Below are 17,222 nucleotides of genomic sequence, written 5' to 3'. Positions count from 1 at the left end.
TTTCATGGGAACTATACCTTCTTAGAACTTGAGATTAGTAAATATGAAAAATATCTCTGCCTAAGTTTCCTTTTTACTTTGGGGATGGGAACCCTGAGAGATAATCCAAATCACTGTTTTTATTTTATAGATTTGGAAACTGAAGCTGGAGACGTTACGTAGTTTACACAAAATCACCCGTGACTTCTTGGCTGAGCTGCAACTAAACCCGGGTCTCTGGCTTCCCAAATTGGTGTTCCTTTCACTGATCCATGCTGGCTTTGCTTATCTATTCAATTAGCAAATGTAATTGAAGGGACTCTAATTAGTTTGGCTTCTAAAGGCTTTTGTAGTTGATGTCAGACTGGCAACAAGGTTGATTTTTTTTTTTTTCCTCCCAGCTTTTGAGTTGTGGCCAGATTTGTCAGTCAATTATTTCAAGGTCTTGAAGTCATCACATGGATGGTGAGATTATTTGAATGTCTGTTTATCTGTCTAATAAACATGCCTTTGTAGTACAAATTAGAGACTGTTAGGATGTACCATATATACATATATATCTGTATGTCTATATATCTACATATATATATATATAGAGAGAGTGTGTGTTATTAGATTTAGAGCAGTTGTGGCCAGTACAGTGGTGACATTCCAGCTATCACTACCGTTGTGTGTTTTTTCCGGGCCTGTGAGCTTTGACACTACTTTCCTGTATAATTGAGGGGTTAGCAGTATTCTAGCAATGCAACCATCTCAAGAAGCAGATGCTAGAGATGCAGGGGGCTGATTGGCCACCCCATGCACTTGGCAAGTGCCTGAATTGGCACTGCCAGTTAATGGGATTAAGAAACTTGGAGGTGTGAAACACCCTTGACCTGTGAGCTAATTGTTGGTGCCCTTCAGGGCCCCTCTAAAGGAGTTATGTAGATGGAATTTAATTTCCTTCAGTGAGAGAGAGCTCAGTTCCTAAGAGGAAGTCTGGAATTAACTCAGACCTCACGGCTTACAGATGTCCTTGAAAGATTTAGAAGGATGGAGCTGCAATAGAAGGAAAGTATGCCATTGTTTTGCATTGTGTTTCTTAGAGTAGGATGAATAAATGGGGCCGTCTAAGTAACATATTTTTGGTATAGTATAGGAATAGGGAAGTATGACTACTACAACTTGTTTTTCTTATTTCACTGAGCTCTCTTTTTCTTGAGTAAACTTCAACTGTTTGCCAGGAAATAGTTGCCTCTTCTAGAGTCTCAATATTTATGAATGTGTAGGAAAGGTTTTCATGCAACTTAAGCATTTCTTTGTAATTTGATGGAAAATTTTTTAATTTTTAGAATTATTTGTAGCAAATCCTCATTATGTATCAAAATATACAGGTTGAATATCTCATTGTAGATTCTAAAATGCTGCATTGTCTTTAGAGTGAAACATTAAAAGAGAATTTTTGTTTGTTTTAGGGTCTGAGATGTTTTATAATGTCATTTCCTACCTTGTTAATACACCATATGCCAGGATACTTGATTTACTGAAATTTTAAAGTGACTTATGAAACAGCTTTTTGTTAAAGCTACATTTATCTTGAATTTGATTTAGAAACTCATAGTCTTTTGTGGAAAATTGAAATGTAATTACTTCTAGCTCTTAATATTTAGATTACACACTCTCTTTGGCTTCCTATTTTACTTTCATCAAATGCACGTAAAATATAAAAAGAAAATGTGTAAACTTCTACCACATGAAAAGCAGAGGCATTCCTATTTGTAAGATGCTTACATGTCACTTCACATTTTCTAGTAGAAAATACATGTTTCTACATGCATAATGTATGTAGAAATATGTCTGTTTTTCCATATGTAACTCATTCTGGAGAGAAATCTTCAGTAATCTGCCCGATAGTCTTTTGTCTTTTTTCAACGAAGAGAAAAAAGGCTTTACAGAAGATGTTGTGACAGTTGGGATGCTGGATTTCTTTTTTAAGAGACAGGTCTCTGTTGCCCAGGCAGGCTGGAGTACGGTGGCACGATCATAGCTCACTGTAACCTCCAACGCCTGGGCTTTTTTAAGTTATCCTCCCATCTCAGCCTCCCAAGTAGCTGGGACTACTGGTGCGCACCACTGCACCCAGCTAATTTTTCTATTTTTTTGTAGAGATGGAGTCTTGCTGTGTTACCCAGGCTGGTCTCGACCTCCTGGGTTCAGGCAGTCCTGCTCCGGCCTCCCAAAGTGCTGGTGGGATTACAGGCATGAGTCATCATACCCAGCTGATTCTTTCTATTAAAGGGTAATTTGAGTCAAGGAGGGAGCTCCTGGTCTCTCCTGACCTCTTTAGTTGCCAGTTGACTGGCCAGGTTTATCAAGTTGAGTATGTGGAAAAGAGCGAGAGAGCTGGGGGTGGGGGATTTGAGCAACAGTGCATCTGCTCATGCATGCACCTATACAAACAGGATAGACAGTGCAGCTTTCCTTTGCAGTATGTTCGTGGTCATTATTAAAGCAGAAATGAGGGTTGAGAGAGTGCCCTGATGCCTATTCATATATCTTTATTCTGTATGTAGTTTCCACATAAGTTTCAGTAGCTCATACTGTTAGCATTCCTGGTGGTACTTGCAGTCATTGTAGTAAGTGTTTATGTCCTTGTCTTGACCTTTCCTTTTCTGAAACAGACTTATATTTTCTTCTTTTTTTGCTTGAAAATAGAGACTGGAGGATGGTGGGGATTGGGACTTGAGATTTTGTTAAGGGATTTTGCTGCCCACCAAATCACTAATGAGTCCTACAGTTGAGTTACCAGCGTTGTTGTACTATAATATTTTTCTTACTCAAAGTGTATACCAAAGATTATGCTGTTTAGGAATCCAACTTGGAAGAACCCATGAGAAGTGTGTCTGTTCCCAGGACTGCTGGGTTTTGCCCTTTTACCCTCAACTCTCTTCACACTTTTAAAAATAAACGATAGATTTGATTTCACAGAAACTGCATCTGTATATGTATAATGATGTGCCTTTATTTTGGGCAGTAAGCTTTTTTTTTTTTTTGGTCGTTTGCAAACAAGGATTAGTTTTTATGCACTGTCACTGTTACAGGCATGCATGAAAAGTGGATCCTGTTTGTGCTCTAGAAACTGCTTACATTATAATTTAAATAATGTGCCTTTGCAATTTTTTTTTAAAGGTAGTATCTTCCCCAGCAGATGTTGCTGAAAAAGCTGACAGAATTATTACCATGCTGCCCACAAGTATCAATGCAATAGAAGCTTATTCCGGAGCAAATGGGATTCTAAAGTACGTATTTCTCAACTGTGGATATTTTCTTGTTATGATAGTTCATGAATTTCACGTGTTAGAACTATTAGGAAATTACAATTGTGTTTGTTAAACCTTTCTATACTGTTCTTATTTCATAAAGTGAATAGTGTGGTTTTCTCTTTGTAAAAGGCTTATTTTTTTCGCTGAAGTCAAGTATGTGACATTGTGTATAAATTTTTTTGGTTCCGTTTTTTTCCTTTAACTCTTGCATTAAACTTACCCTTTCATTGGTAACATGTTTAGGAGACTTTCATTTTAAGCTGCAACTATTAATAATATAATTTTCTTCAGCTTATAGAAATTCAGGAAAAGAGTTTAAGAAAAATATAGCCAAACATTGGAAAGAACACCATTGTTTAACATTTTATTATATGAAAAAAAGTTACCGTATGTCCTGTGGGTTAGTATGTTTTTAGTAAGAACTTTGGGAAGTTGGAATTAAAGGTTAGCAGTAGCTCTTTAACCCATTTATGTCGGAGGTTGCAAATTTTTTTGTGAAAAATCAGACCTTGGCAATGACCTTGAGCAGTAGGATGTAAATAACTCCCACAAACTTAGTGTAAATGGAACAGTAGGCATAAATGGGCTAAGTAAAATAAAGTTTAGGTCAGAGTTTCCTAATCAGTGCCTGTCTTCCCTGGCTCTGAGAAACCTTTTGGTTAATTGCTGCTTATTGCCAAACCCTTGTGGTTATGTTACGATGATAGTGTTTGAATTCCCAACTTAGTTTTCTCATCTCACTGTTTGTATTCCTAACTTATTTTGTTGTTGAATTTCACCAAAGAGCTAGAGCAAACTGGTAGATGCTGTAGTCACAAGAAGGGCTGAAAGAAAGGGTTTAATTTCAGGAAACTGTAATATGTGAAATTTGAAGTTTTTGGAAATTGAATTGTGTTAGAAAACTAACCAACTTGGAAGGAAGCAAAAGACACTTGGATATTAGGCAGAAAACTGATAAGATAAATGTTTAGATTTCAGGGAAGGTGAAAAGACACTCATTTTGGATGGAGCTCTCAGGGCCACAATGTGTGTGGTCCGGAGGCATCCTAGCTGTCCTGTTACCTAGCCTGTTTCAGTTATGGTCCTGCTTTACCTCTGAAGGAAAAGTTACTAAAAATTTCTGAGGAGACATAGCCCTTCGTTTGTTAATATCCTTTGCTAAGGAATGTGGCAGAACAGTTTGGTCCAGGATGTGTTTTTAAAAAGTTTGACTTTACCTTGAGCTATAATTTGCTTCTTACGGGTGGTTATTTTTTTCTGGGTAAGGATCATTTCCATACACCCAGTGCATGTATGATTTTTTGGATGATTTTCCATTTGTTTGAAGGTTTAAGATCTTAAAATATTAAGATCACAGATTGATAAACTTAATTCTTATTTTTTTAGGCTAAAGAGAAACCTACATACTCTTAGAGTATGCTATTTCTCTTCTGTGAAATATACCCAACCATTGCATTTGAATTGTAACAATTCATATGTCTAAAATTGTTTAAACAATTTTTAATGTATATATTTTTCTTTTCTTTTTGTTTTAGACGAGGTCTTGCTATTTTGCCTAGTCTGGTCTCCAACCCATGGCCTCAAGTGATCCTTCTGCCTTGGCCTCATAGAGTGCTGGAATTACAGGCATAAGCCACCATGCCTGGTTATGTTTAAACCATTTTGTGTGCTATTTTTTTAATAGAAAGATTTTTCCTTTTAGTAGTTTTTATCAATGATTTTTCTGTTTTCTTCTTCAGTATTTACATTTATTCAGTTTTAATTTTCTAATCATGATTCCATGTCCTCTGGGTTAGTATATCTATAGTAAGAACTTTGGAAAGTTTGGCTAGGCACAGTGGCTCATACCTGTAATCCCATCACTGTGGGAGACCGAGGCAGGATGATTGGTTGAGCCCAGGAGTTCAAGATCAGCCTGGACAGCATGGTGAGACCCCATCTCTATAAATATAAAATTTAAAACTTAGACGGGTATGGTGGCATGCACCTGTGGTCCCAGCTACTTGGGAGGCTGAGGTGGGAGACCGTGTCTTAAAGAACTTTGGAAAGTTTGAATTAAAGGTTAGCCATACCCTTTAAAGAAATTATAATTTAGGTTAGAGTTTCCTAGCTAGTGAAGATAGACAGTGCCTTATAGTGTATATACGTAAGTTACCCTAAAAAGCCAAAAAGACTATGAGATTTCCAGATTCTTTCATATATTTTCCTTTCTACCTGTTTGATATTTTATTTTGTCATTAAAAAGTTACAGTTATAAAGTAATATGCCATCCCAACACAGATGGCCAGATTTTAAGTGCTTATGTTTATTCTTCATAGTGGAAATAACACAGATATATGAAATTTGCAGTATGGCTTGTTAAAGACAAGTAAATTACTTTTTAAAGACCCAGCTACTTTACAAACAAAAATTTAGGTCCTATCTAATACCCTTTTAAAGTTAATAGGTGTTTTAAATTGCTTGCATCTTAGCTTCGTGTTTATTATTGTGGTTAGTGTGTACTTCACCTGAAATCAGAATTTATACCACGTAATGTATCAGGTTTTTTTGGATCTTTTGAAAGAGTTTGACTTTACTTTTGAACTATAATTGATCTCAAAAAGAATATGAGATTTTTAAACCTATTCTAAAATAATGTTTTTAATGCTAAACTAAAATCCTCCTTGATAATATGGCAGCTTTTTAGCAGATTCTAATTCTATAGGTAGTTGCATGAAATTTTTACTCAGAATTGTAAATTAGAAATATTTTTATTTATTTACTTAGAAAAGTGAAGAAGGGCTCATTATTAATAGATTCCAGCACTATTGATCCTGCAGTTTCAAAAGAATTGGCCAAAGAAGTTGAGAAAATGGGAGCAGTTTTCATGGATGCCCCTGTTTCTGGTGGTAAGTGGTAGCTAAAATATATGCAAACCTATTTATGTTTATCAGAAGTAGCAATTATGGTTTTGTGGTACCATATGGTTTTGTGGTATTTTTAGACTTGTTACAGGATTCTCACTCATTAAAAATAAAAACAAACCGACATGTTATTTAGTACTCTCAAGTCTAAGTAACATTGTTAGTCTTAAATTCAGATAAAAAAGTGTCATAACTTTGAAGTGTTGTGAATTTTTGGTCTATTTACTGTGGATAGGAATATATCAGGTTTTAGAAAATTTTTTTTGGAACTAATGTAAAAAATAATCAGCTTAAATAATCCTGTAACTGTTAAAGAAATTGAACAAGTGGAAAAAAAGAAAAAAAGTTGTTTCACAAGGGAAACATTGGCTCAGATCATTTTACAGATGAATATTACCAAAATTTCAAGGAGCAGATCATCTAAATTTTATACAAACTTTTCCAGAGAATAGGAAAAGAGGAAATACTTCCCAATTCATTCTGTAATAACTCTGATGTTTACACCAGATAGAAATGTTATAAAAAAGAAAAAGTAAATGTAGGTTTATTTTAGTTATGAATATAGATGTAAAAACTTTATATTAGCAAACTAAATCCAACCATGTATGAAAGAGATTAAACACTATAACCAAGTTTCCTTTAGCCCATGTATGCCAAGACGGCTTAATTTTAGAAAATCTGTGCATATAATTTACCATGTTAACATGGTTAAAAGTCATATGATTGTCTCAATTAGAGGAAAAGACCCAGTAATGAAATTCTAAAAACTTACTATTAACTCATATATTAATAGTGGGTATCTGGGTAGTTTGGAATGGCAGGATTATAGTATGGCTTTTCTGTAATTTCCAAATTTTCCAAAATTACTGTGTAATCAGAATTACTGTGTACACATTTATATTATGTATTTGTAGCAGTATAGCAGTAGGCAGCAGAATATGAATTTTATTCCAGTTACATTAAACTGGATTGTGGGCTTTAGAATTAAAAAGTAAAATATAGAAATTTAAATCATATTGTATTTTTTTATAAAGAACTTAATGATCTTGTGAAGGTACCTTATATCCCAAATGATTTTTGAATATAGGTGGAGGAATAAATAATTGCTAGCTCTTCTGATTGTTATATTGAATTACTTAAATAGGATTTAGGTATAAAGATTTATGATGTGGTATAGGTACTTTGAGTAAAAGTACCTACAAAATACTAATAAGCGGTTTTAAGGTTGGTGTTTGTGTGGTTTTTATTGGATGGAATTAATAAACTGAACAGGTCTTTCTTAGAGTGGTTCTACAGTTGAATTTGAGAATTGGTATGGTATGTTCTTGCCATTGATTGATTTTCTTTGGCCTCAGGAGTACAACCTGAAATTATAATCTGATAATAAAAAATACCAATTTGGGTTTTAAACATTATTTTAACCTTTAAAATACAATCTTGTGAGAAAACTTTGAAATTACTCTTTTGTTCTCGTCAAGCAAGCAATTTTTAAACTTTGGTTTGTTGTTTTAGTGTACAAAAATGCTAATATAACTGAATACACCTGAATCTGCACTATATAGTAGATTAAAAGCTTTGTGCAGGGATGATTTGTGGCAATTTATTGGTTGACACATGATCATTATGAGGTTAACCAGTATATAATAACAGCTTATTTATATTGGTCTTATTGTTATTATGTTTATATTTTTTAACATGGTATGTTACAAACTGTTCCACCTTCCCACTTAAATGGGCTGGTTTAAAAATTAATTGTATTTTAACTAAATGAAGTTAAACCAAAGTGTTATAGGACTACTGGGTTTGATTGCTTGTTGCATGGTAACAGACCAGTATGCAGACACAATGGGAGTTGCAGTAGAGGAAGAATTTAATAATTGTAGGGCAGTCAAATGAGACAGAGGAACCTTCAAATCCTCCTCCCTCAAGGGTTTGGGGATGGAGCTTGTAAAGAGTCTGAACAGGTAGGGCTAAAATGTGGGGATTGCTGATTGGTCAGGAAGCAAGGGGTGAATTCCTGGGACAGGGAGATGAAGAAACCGCGTTCCTTTGCGGAGTTCTTTGGTTCCTTGGTTGATGTCTTTAGACTGGTGGGCTTCAGCCATTCTGCTGGAATTCAAGACCTGAAAATACCATAAGTAATTCTTGGGTAAAAAGGTCCAGTGTCAGAGATTCTGTCTGTAGGAACAATGGGGGAGCACGTGGTCAACATGCCACATGACTGTTGGTTACTTACCAGCTACAGGGAAATGGATTGAAGTACCTCAGTGCACCCTGGTCAATGCCTGACTATAATTCTGCCTAAAGCCTGGCTTGTACTTCTCCATCAACTCTGTGAGGGTGGTTTCAAAAGGGATGTGGGAAAAGCATGGCTTAGATACCCAAAATGGGCCCACAGTTTTATAGAAGTCCTGTGTTCATCAATCTTGAAACGTGGTGTCTTTGAGATCATTTGAACAAAACTTGAGGAATTTCTCCCCATCCCTTTCTCCCAAGTCTTCATCTATTTCCTATTCCAGACTTTTAAAAATGCATCATGGATTTATATATAGGTACATACAAATAGAGTAGTATTCTAAAACTGTAAATGGGAACATACTATACTTCTATTATTCTATGGTTAGTATTTTAAAGAGAAGTTTTTTTTAAAAACTCAGGTGAATTTAAAATAGTATTGATTTTTGAGAAGCAATTGGTTTATTCAGTCAAGCGTTTCCCCCTACTTCCTGCTAAGTATTATTCTGGGGAGTAAAGTAAGAATTATTACTTAATTATTTTTCTAGCCTATGGAGTAACAGATTGAAAGTTTTCCTCAGGTTTCATTTTGATACTTATTAGACCCACTGTGTAATGGCTCCTGCATACATTATCCTTATTAGAAAGAATATAATTATATTTAAGTGCTGTATGACTTCTAAAAATCAAAAGTAAGTAATACTTAAACTGTTATATTTATCCTGAAACCAGTGTGAAGAACTACTTTAATATTGGTGCAGTTATCACTTTATAGTATAGATAGTAGTTTATAAAGCACTTTGACATGCCTCAGCCTATTTGGTGCTGCTATTTGTTTGTTCTAATGTTAATTTTTGTGGGTATATAATAGGTGTATATACTTACAGGGTAGATGAAATGTTTTGATACTGGCATGCACTGCGTGATAATCACATCATGTAAAATGGGGTTGGTGCTTCTTTTTGAAGCTGTCAAACTGTACATCTTTTTTTTTTTTTTTTTTTTTTGAGACAGAGTCTCTCTCTGTCGCCCAGGCTAGATTGCAGTGGTGCGATCTTGGCTCACTGCAACCTCTGCCTCCCGGGGTCAAGCAGTTCTCCCTGCCTCAGGCTCCCGAGTAGTTGAGATTACAGGCGCCTGCCATCACACCCGGCTAATTTTTGTATTTTTAGTAGAGACAGGGTTTCGCCATGTTGGCCAGACCTTTGGTGATCTGCCCTCTTCAGCCTCCCAAAGTGCTGGGAATACAGGCGTGAGGCACCATGCCTGGCCTTGATGTGTATATCTTTATCAGAGCCCACATCACACTGTGTTTATAGGCTATGATTCTCTTCCTCTTGAGTTTAAGCTTTTTAAGTGCAGGGAGTAAGTTTTTTTCCCCAGTTTTTAAAATTAAATATTGAATATATGTACAAGATATTTATAAAATATATGTGCAGTATAAAGTATAAGTATACATTGAACTAATACGTACCCCCTACTCAGTTTAAGAACTAGAGCCTTACTATTTATTTCCTTTGAAGTTCTTGCTTCCCTGATCCTATTTTCTTTTCTCTCTGATGAGAGGTAACCAGCTTCCTGAATTTCATGTCTCATTCCTATGCTTTTTTTTTTTTTAATAGTTTAGCTCCATATGTTTTTATTTCTAAACAGTAGTTTATTTTGCATCTTTGGAACATTGTAGAAATGGAATCATAATGAGCATATTCTGTGACTTGCTTTTTCACTTTACATTGTATTTCTGAATTTCATCCCTGGTGTTACTGGAGCCACTGGCTTACTTGGTGCCTGTGTGAGCATTAGAAAGGGCACCTGTCTGTACCAAAATAGCCCTTCAGACAAGCAGAATGAACCTTTGTATAAAGAAAAAGGTATGCCTTTCTGTCGACACATGTGGCCTTACGTCAGGCTTTGCGGTTTGATACAGTGAATGTAGATTAAATGTCAGCCTCTGCTCACCTGTTTGGCTAGATGCCCATGTGCAGTACATAAAATGTATCTCCATTACATGGTTGTTACATGTAGTTCATTAATTTTAACTGCTCTGTAGTATTCTATATAAATACATTACTATTTCTTCTTTCTATTGTGATACACATTTGGATTATTTCCAAGTTTTAAAAAAATTCACATTCTTAAACACTATGAAACGTGTCTTTTTAGTCTTTGTTTTTCCAGTGTAATGCTTAGAACATGGTTGGTCTTCAGTAAATGTTTAAAAACTTGGGTTGACTTCAACTGAAAAACAACCATGTGAAAATAGACAGGATAAGCAGTGATACTCCCATTTTACCAAGGATGGAAGTAACACCAAGAGATATTGGATAACTTACCTCAAGACCATACTATTAATTACTGGCAGAATTGAAGGACTGATATGATAGTTCTTTTGGTTTTTTTTTTTTTTTCAACTTTTAGAAACTGATGTTTATTTTCCATCAACCATTTTTCCATGTTGCTTAAGAGCCGGTGCAAGAACAGCTTAAGACCATTCAGTGGTTCCTCCTACCCATTCAGTGGCCTGAGCAGTGGGGGCTGCAGACCAGTCTTCCGTGGCAGGCTGAGCACTCCGGTCTTCAGTAGGGACCTGCTGAATAGGCACAGAGGGCACCTGCACACCTTCAGACAGTCTGCAACCTCAGGCTGAGTAGCAGTGAACTCAGGAGCTGGAGCAGTCCATTCACCCTGAAATTCCTCCTTGGTCACTGCATGATAGTTCTTTAATGCATATTCTACTGTATTAGGAAATAAGATTTTTTTTTTTTTTTTTTTTTTTTTGAGACGGAGTCTCGCTCTGTCGCCCAGGCTGCTGGAGTGCAGTGGCCGGATCTCAGCTCACTGCAAGCTCCGCCTCCCGGGTTTACGCCATTCTCCTGCCTCAGCCTCCCGAGTAGCTGGGACTACAGGCGCCCGCCACCTCGCCCGGCTAGTTTTTTGTATTTTTTAGTAGAGACGGGGTTTCACCGTGTTAGCCCGGATGGTCTCGATCTCCTGACCTCGTGATCCGCCCGTCTCGGCCTCCCAAAGTGCTGGGATTACAGGCTTGAGCCACCGCGCCCGGCGGAAATAAGATTTTCTAAAGAGTTCTCATGTATTTCAAGAGGGAAATAAAGATTGCTAAATGGAAGAATTAGTGACCTTAGGGCTGAGCAGCAGATGAACATTCCAGCTAGACCCAATCTAAAGTGCTTACCAACAGAATTGTGAACAAGTAAGGCCACTAAATTTGGGGGTGGGTGTTATGTAGCAGTAAATAATGGATGCAGCCAATAAAGTTGATATTTCCATAATTATGTAGTAATGTTGCTTGTATTATCAGTGTGCTACCTGTGGTTATTTAGTACAAGTGTTATAAACTCTTTCTGAAGGAGAATAATTGTAATGTGGTTTTGATACGAAGGCCAGCTTGACATTACTATAGCCTTGGAATGTTTTGAAGTCAGGTAATGTGGCATCTCTGGCTTTGTTCTTGTTGCTGAGGATTGATTTGAATATTTGGGCTCTTTTCTGGTTCTATATGAATTTTAGGATTTTTTTCCTAATACTGTGAAAAATAACTCGGTAATTTGGTAGAGATTGCATTGAATGTTTATATTGCTGTGGGCAATATGGTCATTTTAACAGTATTAATTTGGCCGGGCACGTGGTGGCTTGTGCTTGTAATCCCAGCACTGGGAGGCCTAGGCAGGTGGATCACCTGAGCTCAGGCATTTGAGACCAGCCTGGGCAACATGGTGAAACCCTGTCTCTACTAAAAATACAAAAATTTGACTGGTCGCGGTGGTGTGTGCCTGTGGTCCTAGCTACTTGGGAGGCTGAGGCAGGAGAATCAATTGAGCCTGGGAGACAGAGGTTGCAGTGAGCTGAGATTGTGCCATTGCACTCCAACCTGGGTGACAGAGTGAGACCTTGTCTCAAAAAACAAAAAACAATATTAATTCTTGTGATCTATGAGCATGTCATGTTTTTCCATTTGGTTATGTCATCTTCAATTTCTTTCATCGGTGTTTTGCAGTTCTTCTTGTAGAGATCTTTTACCTTGTTAGTTAAATTTATTCTTAGATACTTTATTTTTCATAGCTATTATAAGTGGGATTGCCTTCTTGATTTTCTTCTCGGCTAGATCACTCTTGGTTTATAGAAATGCTACTGATTTTCGTGTGTTGATTTTGTATCCTATAACTTTACTGAATTTACTTATCAAATCTAAGACTTCTGGGTTGAGTTTTAGGTCTTTCTAGGTGTAAGATCTTATCACCAGCAGAAAGGGACAATTTAACTTCCTTTATTCCAATTTAGATGACTTTCATTTCTTTTTCCTTCCTGACTGCTCTGGCTAGGCCTTTCAGTACTATGTTAAATAGGAGTGGTGAAAGTGGGTATCTTTGTCTTGTTCCAATTCTTAGAGAAAAGTCTTTCAACTTTCCCCCATTCAGTATGTTGTTAGCTGTGGGTTTGTTTTATATGGCCTTTATTATTTTGAGGTATGTTCCTTCTATGCCTAGTTTGTTGCATGTTATTATCATGAAGGGATGTGGAATTTTATCAAATGCATTTTCTGTGTCTATTGATCATACGGTTTTTGTCCTTCATTCTGTTGTTGTGATGTATCACATTTATTGATTTGCATAGAACCATCCTTACATCCCTAGTACAAATCTCACTTGATCGTGGTGTATTATCTTTTTGGTGTGCTACTGGATTCTGTTTGCTAGTGTTTTGTTGAGAAGTTTTGCACCTGTGTTCATCAGGGATATAGGCCTGTAGTTTTCTTTTTTTGTTGTGTCCTTGTCTGATTTTGGGATCAGGGTGATTCCAGCTTCACAGAATGAGTTAGGGAGAATTCTTCCCGTTTTTGGGAATAGTTTCAGAAAGATTAGTATTAGTTCCTCTGTACGTTTGGTAGAACTCAACTGTCAGTTTGTCTGGGCCTGGAATTTTCCATGTTGAAAGATGTTTTATTATTCATTCCATCTTGCTAGTCATAATGTCAGTTCAGGTTTTCTATTTCTTTCTGATTCAATCCTGATAGGTTGTATGTTTCTAGAAATTTTTCATTTCCTCTAGGTTTTCCAGCTTTTTAAGCATATGATAGTTCATAATAGTCTCTGATGATCTTTTGTATTTCTGTGGTATCAGTTGTAATGTGTCATTTTTCATTTGATTTTATTTGAGGCTTCTCTCTTCTCTTCCTGGTTAAAACCAGTGGTTTATCAATTTTATTTATCTTTTTGAAGAGCCAAATTTTTGTTTTATTGATCCTTTGTATTTTTAAGTCTCTATTTCATCTAGCTCTGCTCTGATCTTTATTATTTATTTTCTTCTGTTCATGTTATGTTATGTTATAATCTTTGGGCATTTATTGCTATAAACTTCCCTCTTAGTACTGCTTTTGCTGTATCCCACAGGTTTTGGTATGTTGTGTTTCTGTTTTCATTTGTTTCAATAAATTTTTTAATTTCCATATTTTCTTTTTTTTTCTTTTTTCTTTTAAATAACTCTTGCCCTGTCATCCAGGCTGGAATGCAGTGGTGCGATCACAGCTCACTGCAGCCTTGACCTCCTGGACTCAAGGGATCCTCCAGCCTCAGCTTCTCAAGTAGCTGGGACTACAGGTGTGCACCACCACACCTGTCTAATTTTTGTAGAGACGGATTCTCACTGTGTTGCCCAGTCTGGTCTTGAACTCCTGGGCTCAAGTGATCCTCCCATCTTGGCCTCCCAAAGTGCTGGGATTACAGCCATGAGTCATGGTGCCCAGCCTTTATTTTCATCTTAATTTCTTAGTCAACCCAATGGTCATTCAGAAGCATGTTTCCCCCCGACCCCACCCATGTATTTGTAGAATTCTTCTTGGTATTGATTTTAGTTATATTTTATTGTGGTGTGAAGAGATACTTAACAGGTTTTCAGTTTTTTGTTTGTTTTGAGACTGAGTCTCACTTTGTTGCCCAGGCTGGAATGCAGTGGCGCCATCTCGGCCCACTGCAACCTCCACCTCCCAGGTTCAAGCAATTCTTCTGCCTTAGCCTGCTGAGTAGCTGGGATTACGGAGTTGTGCCACCACACCTGGCTCATTTTTGTATTTTTAGTAAAGACAGGGTTTCACCGTGTTGGTCAGGCTGGTCTCAAACCACTGACCTCAAGTGATCTGCCTGCCTTGGCCTCCCAAGCTGCTGGGATTACAGGTGCTAGCCACCACGCCTGGCTGTTTTCAGTTTTTTAAAAGTTATTCATACTTATTTTGTGGCCTAATAAAAGGTCTTTTCTGGAGAATGTTCCATATACTGATGAAAAAAATGTACATTCTGCAACTGTTGGATAAAATGTGCTGTAAATGTCTTTTAGGTCCATTTTGTCTGAACTCCAGTTTAAATTCAATGTTTATTTCTTGACTTCCTGTTTAGGTGAGCTGTTTAACATTGCGAATTGGGTGTTGAAGCCCCCAACTATTATTGGATGTCTCTTTTAGATCTAGTAATATTTGCTTTATGAATCTGGGTACTCCAGTGTTGGGTGCATATAAATTTGGAATTGTTATATCATCTTGCTGGATTGATTCCTTTTTTATTATTTAATGCCCTACAATTAATGATTGTCTTTTTTTATTGTTCTTTATTTAAGTCTGTTTTTTTCTGATGTAAGTATAACTATTCTTGCTTGCTATTGGTTTCTGTTTGCATGGAATATCTTTTTCCATTCTTTTTCTTTAACTGTGTATGTGTCCTTATTAGTGAGGTGAGTTTCTTGTAAGCAGTTGGATTGTTTTTTTTTTTAATCCATTCAACCATTGTGTATCTTTTAACTGGAGAATTTAATCTGTTTAGTTACTATCAAGGTTATTGATATGAGAGGCTTTGTCCCTGTCATATTGTTAATTATTTTACAATGGTGTTACCTATTTTGTTTCTTTCTTTTTCTCTCCTTGTTAGTCATTATGGCATGGTGGATTTCTGTATTGGTACCATTTGAGTCCTTTTTTCTTTGTGTGATTGCTTTGCCAGTGAGTTTTATACTTTTGTGTGTTTTCATGATAGTAAATGTCTTTTTGCTTCCAGGTTTAGGACTCCCTTGATTATTTCTTGTAGGGCTGGGCTAGTGGAATGAATTCCTTGAGCATTTGCTTCTCTGGAAAAGACTTTATTTCTTCTTCATCGTGAACAGTAATTTTGTTGGATACAGTATTCGTGGCTGCCAGGTTTTTGTTTTTTTTTTTTCTTCCTGTCAGCACTTTGAATATATTATCCTATTCTCTTCCGGCCTATACAGTTTCTGCCGATAAATCTTCTGTTAGTCTCATGGGGTTCCCTTTATAGATGACCAGGTGCTTTTGTCTTGCTGTTTAGCTTAGACTTTATTTATTTTACGGCCGGGCGCGGTGGCTCACGCCTGTAATCCCAGCACTTTGGGAGGCCGAGATAGGCAGATCATGAGGTCAGGAGATAGAGACCATCTTGGCTAACACGGTGTAACCCCATCTCTACTAAAAATACAAAAAACTAGCCGGGCGAGGTGGCGGGCGTCTGTAGTCCCAGCTACTTGGGAGGCTGAGGCAGGAGAATGGCGTGAACCTGGGAGGCGGAGCTTGCAGTGAGCCGAGATGGCGCCACTGCACTCCAGCCTGAGCAACAGAGCGAGACTCCGTCTCAGACAAACAAAAAATACTTTATTTATTTATGTATTTATTAGAAACAAGGTCTCAGTCTGTTGCCCCGGCTGGAGTGCAGTGGTGTGATCAAAGTTCACTGCCCTGGGTTCAAGTGATTCCCCCCAATCCCAGCCTCCTGAGTAGCTAGAACAACAGGTATGCATCATGCCCAGCTAATTAAAAAATTTTGAGGGCCGGGCGTGGTGGCTCAAGCCTGTAATCCCAGCACTTTGGGAGGCCGAGATGGGTGGATCACAAGGTCAGGAGATCAAGACCATCCTGGCTAACCCGGTGAAACCCCATCTCTACTTAAAAATACAAAAAACTAGCCGTGCGAGGTGGCGGGCGCCTGTAGTCCCAGCTACTCGGGAGGCTGAGGCAGGAGAAAGGCGTAAACCCGGGAGGAGGAGCTTGCAGTGAGCTGAGGTCAGGCCACTGCACTCCAGCCTGGGCGACAGAGCGAGACTCCCGTCTCAAAAAAAGAGAACTGAACATACTCAGAGCATGCATGTGACTAGAAGCATGCACCACCATGCCCGGCTACTTTTTTAATTTTTTTGTAGTGATGGGGTCTGGCTGTGTTGCCCAGGCTGATCTCCAACTCTTGGGCTCAAGTGATCCTCCTGCCTTGGCCTCCCAAAGTGCTGGGATTACAGGTGTGAACCCCTGTGTCTGGCTGAGCCTGCTGCTTTTAGAAAGAGAATGTAACTGGCTGGGCGCGGTGGCTTATGCCTGTAATCCCAGCACTTTGGGAGGCTGAGGCGGGCGGATCACCTAAAGTCAAGAGTCCGAGACCAGCCTGTCCAACATGGTGAAACCCCATCTCTACTAAAAGATACAAAAATTAGTTGGGATCCCAGCTACTTGGGAGGCAGCGGCAGGAGAATCGTTTGAACCTGAGAGGCGGAGGCTGCAGTGAGCCGAGACTGAGCCATTGCACTCAAGCCTGAGGGACAAGAGCAAGACTTCTCTTAAAAAAAAAAAAAAAAGAAAGAAAGAAAGAAAATGAAAAGAAAGAGAATGTAACTTTAAAAATCAAGGTCTGCATTTCTTTCTTCAACAAAATATCTTGTACTTGAAATTATTTATATGGTCCTTTTAAGATTATCTACTTGTTTCTGATTATACACTTTAATCTCATTCTGTATTATGCTG

General features: G+C 37.6%; 1 protein-coding gene across 2 annotated transcripts in view; it reads left to right on the top strand.

Annotated features, from left to right (window-relative positions):
• HIBADH (3-hydroxyisobutyrate dehydrogenase) overlaps nt 1-17,222 on the top strand; it is a 139,339-nt gene that overhangs the window by 28,817 nt on the left and 93,300 nt on the right. For both annotated transcript variants that reach the window (XM_010388315.2, XM_030933234.1), the window contains 2 exons: nt 3,148-3,257; nt 6,048-6,169. In XM_010388315.2, coding sequence (XP_010386617.1) covers nt 3,148-3,257; nt 6,048-6,169 — 232 coding nt within the window. The remainder of the gene's footprint in view (nt 1-3,147; nt 3,258-6,047; nt 6,170-17,222) is intronic.

The sequence above is a fragment of the Rhinopithecus roxellana genome, chromosome 6, assembly GCF_007565055.1.
Source record: "Rhinopithecus roxellana isolate Shanxi Qingling chromosome 6, ASM756505v1, whole genome shotgun sequence".
Classification (NCBI taxonomy): Eukaryota; Metazoa; Chordata; class Mammalia; order Primates; family Cercopithecidae; genus Rhinopithecus; species Rhinopithecus roxellana.
This window is presented reverse-complemented; position numbering and strand designations above follow the sequence as displayed.